The 13,252-nt window shown below is 53.2% G+C and overlaps 1 protein-coding gene across 1 annotated transcript; it reads right to left on the reverse strand.

Moving 5' to 3' along the window:
* Positions 1–1,816: 1,816 nt before the first annotated feature.
* Positions 1,817–12,454, reverse strand: LOC120941726 (mucin-5AC-like). The gene is made up of 3 exons (XM_040355347.1): positions 11,560–12,454; positions 3,933–4,004; positions 1,817–3,825 (listed from the first exon to the last, which is right to left on the reverse strand). The coding sequence occupies exons 1-3, from the start codon at positions 12,428–12,430 to the stop codon at positions 2,690–2,692; spliced, it is 2,079 nt and encodes a 692-aa protein (XP_040211281.1). The 5' UTR covers positions 12,431–12,454; the 3' UTR covers positions 1,817–2,689.
* Between the last annotated feature and the right edge of the window lie 798 nt (positions 12,455–13,252).

Consider the following 13,252-nt stretch of genomic DNA (forward strand, 5'->3'; position numbering starts at 1 on the left):
GAGAGTGGAAGAAGAAGAGGAGGAGGGAGGTGGAAGAAGAAGAGGAGAGGGAGGGAGGTGGAAGACGGGAGGTGGAAGAAGAAGGAGGAGGAGGGAGGTAGAAGACGGGAGAGTGGAAGAAGAAGAGGAGGAGGGAGGTGGAAGAAGAAGAGAAGAGGGAGGGAGGTGGAAGACGGGAGAGTGGAAGAAGAAGAGGAGGAGGGAGGTAGAAGACGGGAGAGTGGAATAAGAGGAGGAAGGGAGGTGGAAGACGGGAGAGTGGGAGAAGAGGACACGGAAGTTGGGGAGAATGGAGAAGAGGACACGGAAGTTGGGGAGAATGGAGAAGAGGACACGGAAGTTGGGGAGAATGGAGAAGAGGACACGGAAGACGGGAGAATAGAGAAGAGGACACGGAAGACGGGAGAATGGAGAAGAGGACACGGAAGACGGGAGAATGGAGAAGAGGACACGGAAGACGGGAGAATGGAGAAGAGGACACGGAAGACGGGAGAATGGAGAAGAGGACACGGAAGATGGGAGAATGGAGATTAAAGATGAAGAACATGGAGAAAGGAGAAGAGCGATGAAATGATGGACAGAGGCAATGAAGTTGGGGAGGGAGAGAGGAGGATTGAGGGATACAAGTGCAGCTATGTGAGCCCAGGTTTATCCAAAAGCCGTTTTTTGACCTTGTGTCTAGAACGGAGGTCCACCCAGGAAGGTGGGGGGGGGGGGGGGGCATCGTTAACTCACGTGTCCTGGTGTCAACACTGCAGCATGCTGCATAGATTAGCACCAGGAAACGAAAATTACAGCAAGTTTTTGACACAATTTTCCATTTTACGACCCGTTGGGCACGTACCACCACATGTACGCCACCATGGATTGGCGCCAGGAAAAGGAAAATTATGGTAAGTATTTGATACAATTTCCGTTGTGGTGAACACATAATGAATCACTTGCAACTTGCCTAGGTGTTCACATCGGAAAATTGTATTCTTACCATAATTTTCCTTTCCCGGCACCAATCCATGTTGGCACGTTGCCATGTTGGGGCCAGTAAATGGAAAATTGTATCAAATACTTACTGTAATTTTCCTTTCCCGGCACCAATCCATGGCGCCAATCTACGGCAGCATACCGACACACGTATGTTGGCGCCAGGAAAGCGAGTTAATGATGTACCCTCATCTTCCTGGGTGGACCCAACCGTATAGACACAAGGTCATAAATCGGGTCTCGCAGATACTTCCTACAGCTTCTCCTACCCACCATTCGCGGTTACCACGCAAAAAAGAAAAAAGTGTGCGCCAAAGTGTAATAGGCCACATATTAATTGCATAAAAAGATACTTATATTAGCATGATAGCTTTACATTGTAAAGACATACTCCTGTTACCGTCAAGGGAATGTTTAAAACCCCAGAATTCTGCCTGGCATGGTGATGACGCAGCCCCTACCTAACGCGTTGCGTCCAATATGAACTTTTTTTTTTAGATCATTGAGATTATATCATCTGGTGGACTTGGGGATATTTTCCTTTAATAAATGTAGTGATTTTACCCCTTCCATCCCCCCCACTGTTACTTTAAACAGTTCTGAACACTAGGGGGGGGGGGGGGGCAGGAAGGTTTGGTGATCAGAATCTGGTCCTGCCAGTTACTGATCTTCACATGTAAACATCGGCCTCCCAGCGGCACATTTATGTGGTTGTGTAGGCGTTAAAAAGCTCACCCCTTTTGCCGCCGTAGGCAGGTTAAATAAGTGAATGTTCACCAACTAAGGTGTGTGTGTGTGTGTTTGCGTCACAAGAAGCAGGAACGGCGTTTCATAAAACATTTCATTTCATTTATTGCATGAAAAAAAAAAAGCATAAAAGGTCCAGTCACCGGAAACATCCCACCCCGCCCCCGGCCCGTCCCCTTTATTTCATGCGCTGTGGTCCCAAAAGCGAAGCCAGCGAGTGATGATCGGGCCCTGATGGGACGTGCTTTGGATCGGGAATTCATCATATTTAATAATAAAAATAAAATAAGTTTAAACAATAAAATTATAAAGTAAAAAAAAAAAAAAACGTTGGACGCTCTTCTTTAGCGTTCGGTCTCCGTAACAAAAAAAAAAAAAAAACAGAACAGTGACTTCTACAGAACATACACTTCATTCCTGCTACGGAAAAATAAGAATTCATCACCCTCCCGCGGCGTCTCACGAAAATAAGAATTCATCACCCTCCCGCGGCGTCTCACGGAAAAAAAATAATTCATCACCCTCCGGCGTGTCACGAAAATAAGAATTCATCACCCTCCCGCGAAGCCATCAGCTTCCACTTCCAGGAAAAAAAGACCGAAGGAAAAAATTCGCTAAATCGGTTTAAGGCTCGTAACTAAAGGATATCAGAAAAATAGAACTATATTTTTATATTCCCCCCCACCCCCAAACTCTCTTTACAAAAAAACACCCCTTAGATTTCCCAGAGTGGCGAACAGCCTGAGGTCACGTGACTAAGGGGCCGCCTCCTTCACGGTTGGAAATTCTCGCGACAAAAAAGGATGTCTATGCAGTCTGAACCTAGCAGGACAGGACAGTTTATTGGGACGATACTCCTCCTCTTTCCAGTGTGGTCCCCCCACCCCCCCAATACAGGTAGGGGGGGGGGGGTAAAATCTCTGCAGCAAAGCAAAGTCTAAAAGGGGCGGGAGGGCCAAGCTCAGCTTTTGGAGGCAGATCCTGGAGCCTGCCGGCTGAAGCGCCCAGGCTCTGGTTTGGTGCTCCGCGGGCGCCCCCTTCGCTTTCCTATGGAGGTCGGGGGGGTACGCGGCTCGGAAGCTGCCTTGGGGGTTTCGGGAGCAGCTTTGGGACTTTCAGGTTCCTCCACCTTGGTGGTCGGCAGCGAGCTGTGAGCAGCGGATTGGTTCTGCCGGACGGCGGCTCTCTCTTGCCTGAGCTGGCGCAGCTCGTCGCGAATGTCCGTGAGCACGGTGAGCAGCTGTTGCTGCAGCTCTCTGTCCTGTGAGCGTTGTTGCTGCTGCCGGGACCTCTCCTCCTCCCAGATGCCGAGCTCCTGGTCGTACATCCGGTCCCAGCGCTCCTCCAGCTCCAACAGCCGCTGCATCTTGGCCTTCACCTCGTCTTTGCCCTCGCCGGGCTCGCAGGAGCAGTCGCCATTGGTGGGCAGGTCGGTGCCAGAAGGTGGGTCGCCATCCTGGGAAGCGGTGGAAGGTAGAGAGTCCTCCACTGCGTTGTCACTGGGCTGCGGGGACGCCGATTGCCCCTCCCACTCGTCTTGGCTCTCCGGCAGGGGAGAATTCTTTCCCACGTCCTGGCCGTCGCCCTCTTCTTCGTCGTCATCGTCCTCCTCCACTTTCAGCTTCACCATCTCAGTATCGCCGCAGGCCGCCACCGCCGAGTGGTCTCCGTTCCATTCGGTGGAGGCGGTCGCATTGGAGACAGATCCCTCGGGGGAGGAGACGAGGGAGCTCTGGGACTCGCAGCGGGCCGGGAAAATGGCGGGCTGCGCCGTTAACACTTCTTGCTTCACAGTGAGGAGCTGCTGCGTGGCCGCCAAAATGGTCTGTTGGAGTGGCAGGAGACCCGACGTGGTCACCAAGGAACCCAAATTCTTCACCGTCGACCAAGTCTCCGGGAAAGGTTTAATGGTGATCGTCGCCGGCGTGACTACGGGAGCAACTGTGGGAAAGACCGTCTGGGCGACGGAAGAAGGAGTGACGTCCATTTCTTGCTCTTCGTTGTCCCCGTCTTCTGAAAGCACAAAGGACAGCTGGGCGGGGGAGGTGCTAATCAGCGGTGACATCATAGAGATCTCAGAATTTGGTCGGGGGCTTGCTGGGGACAGAAGACAAAAATATGATCAGTAAACAAAAAAACATCCAATCTACCCCTCTCATCATCCAACAAACCAACGCGCACCCGCCACCCGCTCCTGTACCTACCTGCGCCGAGTTCAGACATTGGGGCTCCGGGGGAACCTCTGCAGTTGAAAAATATGGACTGTCGGGGGACACCTGCGAGACAGAGAAGACGGGTCAGAAACTGAAATTCTATGACATCCACACAAGCCCAGCGCACAGTTCTCCCATAATGCATCTGGAGAGTCTTACATACAGGGGGCAGCAAAGGGCTCACGCCAGGGTATCCGCAGGACCTGGTACTAAACAGGGACCCCTTAACAGCCATGGGAAACGGCACAAATTGTTGGCTCCACTGGACTGGACCCAATCCCCACCGGAAAGAAGGATCCCCCCACCCTGAAGGTATCCCCACCTTGACAAAGTAGGAGACACCATAGAGAAGAAGAGTACATTGGGGGGGGGGGGGGTATAATGATCGTCTCCCCCTGCAGTTTGTGTAAGTTTGCCCACTTACAAATGAAATGAAGGGTCTATCATAGGTGTATTTTATATGAGAGACAGAATATCAAAAAATAAAATAAAAATAAAAACACACACCACACACACACGATACAAATGTTATAAATGGAGTAAAATAAGTATTTGATCCCCTTAGTAGTTGGTGGAGAAACCCTTGTCGGGAAGCACAGAGGTCAGACGTTTCTTTTAGTTGGGGGAGGTCCCTTAGTAGTTGGGGGGAGGTCCCTTAGTAGTTGGGGGGAGGTCCCTTAGTAGTTGGGAAGCACAGAGGTCAGACGTTTCTTGTAGTTGGAGGAGGTTCCTTAGTAGTTGGGGGAGGTCCCTTAGTAGTTGGGGGAGGTCCCTTGTTGGGAAGCACAGAGGTCGGACGTTTCTTGTAGTTGGGGGAGGTCCCTTAGTAGTTGGGGGAGGTCCCTTGTTGGGAAGCACAGAGGTCAGACGTTTCTTGTAGTTGGGGGAGGTTCCTTAGTAGTTGGGGGAGGTCCCTTGTTGGGAAGCACAGAGGTCAGACGTTTCTTGTAGTTGGGGGAGGTTCCTTAGTAGTTGGTGGAGAAACCCTTGTTGGGAAGCACAGAGGTCAGACGTTTCTTGTAGTTGGGGGAGGTTCCTTAGTAGTTGGTGGAGAAACCCTTGTTGGGAAGCACAGAGGTCAGACGTTTCTTGTAGTTGGTGATCAGGTCTCCACACATCTCAGGAGGCTTTTTCTCTTCTCTTCTCTACAGATCTTTTCTAAATCCTTAAAAAGTTTCTTGGCAACTCGAATTTCCAAATCCCGCCATACATTTTCTATAGGATGAAGGTCTGGAGACCATGACCTGAATGTGCCTCTTCTTGAGCCGCTCATTTGGTCGCCTTGGCGGTATGTTTTGGGTCATTGTCATGCTGGAAGACCCGTCCATGACCCATCTTCAGTGTTCTGTCTGAGGGAAGAAGGTTCTCCTCCAAGATCTTACAATACGTGGCCCCGCCCATTGGCCCCTCAATGCGGCAAAGTCGGCCTGGACCTTTATCAGAGAAACCCCCCAAAGCATCATGTTTCCCCCTCCCCGTGTGACTGTAGGGATGGAGTTCTTAGGGTCATAGTCACCACCCCCCTGTATACTGTGCGCACAGCTACCCGGTCTACAGACAATGTAGAGCATGCTGAGCCAGAAGTGCCAGGCACAGGTACCAACATCAGGGCCCGTCCATGCTTCTACTATGTAGAGAATATACTGTGCCCATCACTATACATCAGAGGGCGTCTATACTGAGCACGTATATGGAGATGATATATTATGCCCACTATATGGATTATATTCTGTGCCCACACCATCACATCACACAGAGATCAGAAGGGTCTCACCACACAGCAGATCAGGGGGGTGTCAAACTATTTCATTACTGGTCACATCAGCAGTATGGTTGCCCTCAAAGGGCCAGTTGTATCTCAGGGTTGCGTTATGTACAGGAGCACGTTACGTGCAGAGGCGTGCAGAGTTCATGGGTGCGTTACGCACAGAGCGCAAAGGCACGTTCCGTACAGAGCGCAGAGGCACGTTCCGTACAGAGCGCAGAGGCGTGCAGAGTTCAGGAGCGCGTTACGCACAGACCGCAGAGGCATGCAGAGTTCATTGGTGCGTTACGCGCAGAGGCACGTTACGTACAGAGCGCAGGAGCACGTTACGTACAGAGCGCAGAGGCATGCAGAGTTCATGGGTGCATTACGCACAGAGCGCAAAGGCACGTTACGTACAGAGCGCAGGAGCGCGTTACGCACAGACCGCAGAGGCGTGCCGAGTTCAGGGGCGCGTTACGCACAGACCGCAGAGCTCAGGGGTGCGTAACGTACAGAGCGCAGAGGCGTGCAGAGCTCAGGGGTGCGTTACGTACAGAGCGCAGAGGCACGTTACGCACAGACCGAAGAGGCGTGCAGAGCTCAGGAGCGCGTTACGCACAGACCGCAGAGGCACGTTACAGACAGACCGCAGAGGCGTGCAGAGTTCGTGGGTGCGTTACGTACAGAGCGCAGAGGCGTGCAGAGTTCATGGGTGCATTACGCACAGAGCGCAAAGGCACGTTACGTACAGAGCGCAGGAGCGCGTTACGCACAGACCGCAGAGGCGTGCCGAGTTCAGGGGCGCGTTACGCACAGACCGCAGAGCTCAGGGGTGCGTAACGTACAGAGCGCAGAGGCGTGCAGAGCTCAGGGGTGCGTTACGTACAGAGCGCAGAGGCACGTTACGCACAGACCGAAGAGGCGTGCAGAGCTCAGGAGCGCGTTACGCACAGACCGCAGAGGCACGTTACAGACAGACCGCAGAGGCGTGCAGAGTTCGTGGGTGCGTTACGTACAGAGCGCAGAGGCGTGCAGAGTTCATGGGTGCATTACGCACAGAGCGCAAAGGCACGTTACGTACAGAGCGCAGGAGCGCGTTACGCACAGACCGCAGAGGCGTGCCGAGTTCAGGGGCGCGTTACGCACAGACCGCAGAGCTCAGGGGTGCGTAACGTACAGAGCGCAGAGGCGTGCAGAGCTCAGGGGTGCGTTACGTACAGAGCGCAGAGGCACGTTACGCACAGACCGAAGAGGCGTGCAGAGCTCAGGAGCGCGTTACGCACAGACCGCAGAGGCACGTTACAGACAGACCGCAGAGGCGTGCAGAGTTCGTGGGTGCGTTACGTACAGAGCGCAGAGGCGTGCAGAGTTCAGGGGTGCGTTACGTACAGACCGCAGAGCTCAAAAGCGTGTTATGTACAGAGGGCAGTTATGTACAGAGGGCAGGTGCATGCAGAGTTCAGGGGCGCGTTACGTACAGAGCGCAGAGGCGTGCTATGTACAGAGAGCAGAGCTCAGGAGCGCGTTATGTACAGACTGCAGAGGTGTGCAGAGTTCAGGGGCGTGTTACGCACAGACCGCAGAGCTCAGGAGTGCATTACGTGCAGAGCCCAAGGAGCGCGTAGAGTTCAGGAGAGCGTTACATACAGACCACAGAGGGCAGGGGCGTGCAGAGCTCAGGGGCACGTTACGTACAGAGCGCAGAGTCGTGCAGAGCTCAGGGGCTCGTTGCGTACAGAGCGCAGAGTCGTGCAGAGCTCAGGGGCTCGTCACGTATAGAGGGCAGAGCTCAGGGGTGCACCGTGTACAGAATGCAGGCTTTAGTGTTGCTCTTTGCACAGTGTTCAAAAACCACCTCCCCAGCTTGCCTGGCCCTAGCGACTCCCTATGTAGGCAGCCCCAGGACTGGCTGGCAGGGAGATGGTGCTTCCTCTCACATTCTGGAGAGCGGTCTCCCCCATGAGTGTGCGCGCAGGGATCCATTACATGTTCACAAGGGATAGTAAAGAGCGGGAGCGGAAGGCGAGATCCTGAGATGGCGGAATGGCGTTCTGCCACATTCCCACCCAGTTTTACAGCCGGAAGGCTGGACTTGGCCCGCGGGACTTGCGTTTGCCATATATGATGTGGAGCATGCGGCCAGCAGGAGGTGCCAGGTACAGTCTTGTGCCCGCTGGTACGGCCATACCAGGGTTACGCCATGCTCACACAGAGCACGGTGTGGCTATACTGAACACATCTATGCAGACTACACTATTCCCACCATACACAGGCTATATGGACTGTACCCGGCGCTCACATGACACAAAAGTGGCACACCTCCACCCAGAGCAATGCCGCCCCGTACAGTGACAGCAGCCATGTCCAGGACTCGGAGGGGGCGCCGCCCGCCCCCTCATGTGCCCAGCTGGTCTCCGCACCACTATGTGTAGGGCTCCTACAGTAATGAGGATCGCACTCTGGAATGTTCCATTGTGGCACTCGGCAGAGGGGAGGGGGGGGGGTGGAGGGGATTGGTGCGCGGCGGTCTGTGCCTAGTACAAAGCCCCTCGCACAGCAGATAGAGCGGCCCCCCCCCCCCATGCACATGGTATGGTCAGAGATAGGAACAAGGTCACATCTAGAGAAATAGAAGACCGCACACCAGGAAGACGATGCTGGGGGGGGGGGGGGGGGATTACCGACAAGGGCCCCTGGAGCATATAGCCGGGTTGCGATTGCGACCTCTGCACTTACCCCCTGCCTCCGATTGGCAACAAGGGTTCCTCCACCAAATACCAAGTCATGTTTTGTTGGGGGGGGATCAAATACTTATTTTACTCACTGAACTGCAACTCCATTTATAACATTTGTATCATGTGATCTCTCTGGAGTTTTGGTTGATCTTCTGTCTCTATCATATAAAATACACCTATGAGAAAAATGATAGACCCTTCATTTCTATGTATGTGGGCAAATGTTTCTCCATTGTATATACCTCTTCTATTACAGGGAGTGGAGGGGTGGTAGGAGACACAGGACACCGAAGAGGGAGGGGGGGGGGGGGGGGTACAATACCTCTTCTATTACAGGGAATGGAGGGGAGGTAGGAGACACAGGACACCGGAGAGGGGGGTACAATACTTCTTCCATTACATGGAATGGAGGGGAGGTAGGAGACACCGGAGAGGGGGGGTATAATACCTCTTCTATTACAGGGAATGGAGGTAGGAGTCACAGGACACCGGAGGGGGGGGGGGGGATAATGCATCGTCTATCACAGGAAATGGAGGGAGGTAGGCATCACAGGACACCGGTAAGTAGAATATCTCTTCTATAAGACCCCCTTTCACACTGAGGCAGTTTTCAGGCGTTTTAGCACTAGAAATGGCGCCTGAAAATTACCTCCCATTCATTGCAATGGGCGCTTTCACACTGGGACGGTGCGCTTGCAGGACGTTAGAAAAAGTCCTGCAAGCAGCATCTTCGGGGCGGTTTGGGAGCGCTGTATACAACCACGCTCCCAAAACACCCCTGCCCATCGGAATAAATAGGCAGCGCCTTCAAAGCGCCGCAAAACTGGAGTTTTGCACCCCTTTGAGGTTGAAAATGCGACCGCTAGCGGCCGAAAAAGCAGCGCCAACGCCGCCGCTACCCCACTGTGAAATGGTTCTTACGACGGCTAGAGGGGAGGTAGGAGACCGGAGAGGAGAGTATAACACCTCTTCTATTACAGGGAATGGAGAGGAGGTAGAAGACACCAGAGAGGGGGGGTATACAGAGCGGGGAAAATAAGAATCGTCTCCCCTGCAGATTGTGCAAGTCCTCCCACTTACATAGATATACGTTTTCTCATAGGTGTATTTTAGTATTTGATCCCCTTAGTAGTTGGTGGAGAATCCCTTGTTGGGAAGCACAGAGGTCAGACGTCTCCACTCTTCTTTACAGATCTTCTCTAAATCCTGAAGGTCTCTTGGCAACTCGAAGTTTCTGCTCCTCCATAAATTTTCTATGGGATCAAGGTCTGGAGACTGGCTTGGCCACTCCATGACCTTAATGTGCTTCTTCTTAGGCCACTCCTTTGTTGCCTTGGGTCATTGTCATGCTGGAAGTCCCATCCATGACCCATCTTCAGTGTTCTGTCTGAGGGAAGAAGGTTCTCCTCCAAGATTTTACAATACATGGCCCCGCCCATTGGCCCCTCAATGTGGCAAAGTCGGCCTGGACCTTTATCAGAGAAAACCCCCAAATCCTCATGTTTCCCCCTCCGTGTGACTGTAGGGATGGAGTTCTTGGAGTCATAGTCACCATTTTTCTTCCTCCAAACACGGAAAGTCGAGTTGATGCCAAAGAGCTGAATTTTGGTCTCATCTGACCTCAGAACTTTCTTCCGATCTTCTCTGAATCATTTAGATGTTCATTGGGAGACTTCAGACGTTTTGTACGTGTGTCTTCCTGAGAAGAGGGGGACCCACTGTGTTTGGAGGAAGAAACATGGTGACTATGACCCCAAGAACACAGCGAGTCCCCCTCCTCAAGAAGACGCATGGTGACTATGACCCCAAGAACACAGCGAGTCCCCCTCCTCAAGAAGACGCATGGTGACTATGACCCCAAGAACACAGCGAGTCCCTCTCCTCAAGAAGACGCATGGTGACTATGACCCCAAGAACACAGCGAGTCCCCCTCCTCAAGAAGACAGCGAGTCCCCCCTCCTCAAGAAGACGCATGGTGACTATGACCCCAAGAACACAGCGAGTCCCTCTCCTCAAGAAGACGCATGGTGACTATGACCCCAAGAACACAGCGAGTCCCCCTCCTCAAGAAGACAGCGAGTCCCCCCTCCTCAAGAAGACGCATGATGACTATGACCCCAAGAACACAGCGAGTCCCCCTCCTCAAGAAGACGCATGGTGACTATGACCCCAAGAACACAGCGAGTCCCCCTCCTCAAAAAGACGCATGGTGACTATGACCCCAAGAACACCATCCCTACAGTCACACTGAGGAGGTGGAAACACTATCCGTTGTAACCGTTTCTCTGATAAAGGTCCAGGTTGGCCATGCTGCATTGAGGGGCCAATGGGCGGGGCCATGTATTGTAACATTTTGGATGAAAACCTTCTTCCACTGAAGCTTGGTCATGGATGGGTCTTCGTCTTCCAGCTTGACAATGACCCAAAACACATGGCCAAGGCAACAAAGGAGGGGCTCAAGAAGAACATTAAGATCATGGAGTGGCCTAGCCAGAAACCCTCTGGATTTAGAGAAGATCTGTAGAGAAGAGAAGATGCCTCCTGAGATGTGTGGAGACCCGATCACCAACTACAAGAAACGTCTGACCTCTGTGCTTCCCAACTACTAGGGAACCTCCCCCAACTACTAGGGAACCTCCCCCAACTACTAGGGAACCTCCCCCAACTACTAGGGAACCTCCCCCAACTACTAGGGAACCTCCCCCAACTACTAGGGAACCTCCCCCAACTACTAGGGAACCTCCCCCAACTACTAGGGAACGTCTGACCTCTGTGCTTCCCAACAAGGGTTTCTCCACCAACTACTAAGAGGGATTAAATACTTATTTTCCTCCATTTATAACATTTGTATCGTGTGATTTTTCAGGATTTTTTGGTTGATATTCTGTCTCCATCATATAAAATACACCTATGATAGGAAATGAAGGGTCTATAATTTTTTTCTTACACAATCTGCAGGGGAGACGATCGTTCTTTCCCCCCACGGTAATACCTCTTCTATTACAGGAATGGAGGGGAGGTAGGAGACACAGGACACCGGAGAGGGGGGGTATAACACCTCTTCTATTACAGGGAATGTAGGGGAGGAAGGGGGACACGGGAGCGGAATGGGCCCGTCTCCCAGATGCTCACTCACCCGGCTCGATGTAGAGGCCCTCTTGTTCTCCATCCAGTGAGCAGTGATGTCCGATGGTGGAGGCCACCTGTTCCTCCAATGAGGTGAGTTTAGTGTCTATGATAGGGGTGACCCCGGGAGGCGTGGGCGCCTTGCTGCCGGTTTTGCGATGGGTGATCTTCCTCTTCACCTCCAGGCGGAGGTCCCGCCACTTGTGTTTGAGGTCATCGATGCTGCGGGGGGTGTAACCAAGTTCGTTGACGTGTTTCTGGATCTGATTCCACAGCTGGCTGCGCCTCTGGTTCCTGCGGGTGGACTCGGTGCGGAGCGCCTCCGAGCCGTACAAAGCGCTGAAATGTTTGACCACGTACTTCACCAGCGTCTCGGTCTCCTCGTTGGAGAAGTTGGCTTTCCGTTTCCGGCCAGTGAAGGGGCTCGGCCCCAGCGGCTGGAGCAACAGAGCGTCCTTCACCTGGACGGCGGTGATGGCAGGGGTGGTGGCGGTGGTGATGGTGGTGGGGACAGGGGTGGTGATGGTGGGGGAGGAGGTCTGGGAAGTGGAGACCGGTACTGCTGTGGTCACTAGTGTCACTGTGGCTGCCATGGTCACAGGCGTGGCTGCCGTGGTCACAGGCGTTGTCAACGGCATAGTGGGGGTCTCCACGGGTTCTGGCATAGGTTCCTCTTTCGGGACCACCTGGATCTCCAACTTTGGTGACTCTGAGGGGGGAACAGTCTGGGAAGAGGAGGTCTCTGAGGTTGTGGTAGCAGTGGTGGTAGTGGTAGCGGTGGTGGTGGAGGTGGTGGCTTCAGACTCCGCCATGGCCGAGTTCTCCTGGCGAACCGCGGCTCGGGTGCCGATTCTACGGGTGGTAATGGTTCCCTCAGACATGGTGGCAGCTGGGGGGGTGGGGAGGCCAGGGGGGAAATGGGGGGGGGGAAGGGTGGGTATCACACTTCAACCATGACAATCAGATCTGCCGGAAGAGAGGAAATAACATACAATCAGATGAACCATAAAAGAGAGGCAACCAATCATACGAGAAAGAAGAGTAGGGGGTGCACAACCAGGGATGGGACTGTTATGCTACAGAAGGGAAGGTGGGGGGCATTCATTTGGTTGAGGGGGCGGGAGGTAGGGAGAATCCATTCTCTCAATATGGGGGGGGGGGGTCTTATTCAGACCAACACCAGACAAAAACGCAAAATGGACCCCCGCTGAGAGGTCATCACACAGATTGGCCCCCAGCGGTTTGTGCTCTTCGACGACTACACAAGTGCAGCAAAAAAACAAAAAAAATAATTCCACCCATACATGTAAATCACCCGTGTTTTCAGTGATACTTCGGAGTTCAGCTTTAAAGTTAAACATTTTGGATAAAGGGAGGTGGAAGACATCACCTTTTTTTTGGGGCCGGCAGGGAAGGGGGAGGCCCCAAAAAAAAGGTGGAGGACGTCTCCTTCCCTGCCGCTCCCAAAAAAAAAGGTGGAGGACGACGTCCCCTTCCGTCCCCAAAAAAAGGTGGAGAACGACGTCCCCCTTCCCTGCCGTCCCCAACAAAAGGTGGAGAACGACGTCCCCCTTCCCTGCCGTCCCCAAAAAAAGGTGGAGAACGACGTCCCCCTTCCCTGCCGTCCCCAAAAAAAGGTGGAGAACGACGTCCCCCTTCCCTGCCGTCCCCAAAAAAAGGTGGAGAACGACGTCCCCCTTCCC

The sequence above is a fragment of the Rana temporaria genome, chromosome 5, assembly GCF_905171775.1.
Source record: "Rana temporaria chromosome 5, aRanTem1.1, whole genome shotgun sequence".
Classification (NCBI taxonomy): Eukaryota; Metazoa; Chordata; class Amphibia; order Anura; family Ranidae; genus Rana; species Rana temporaria.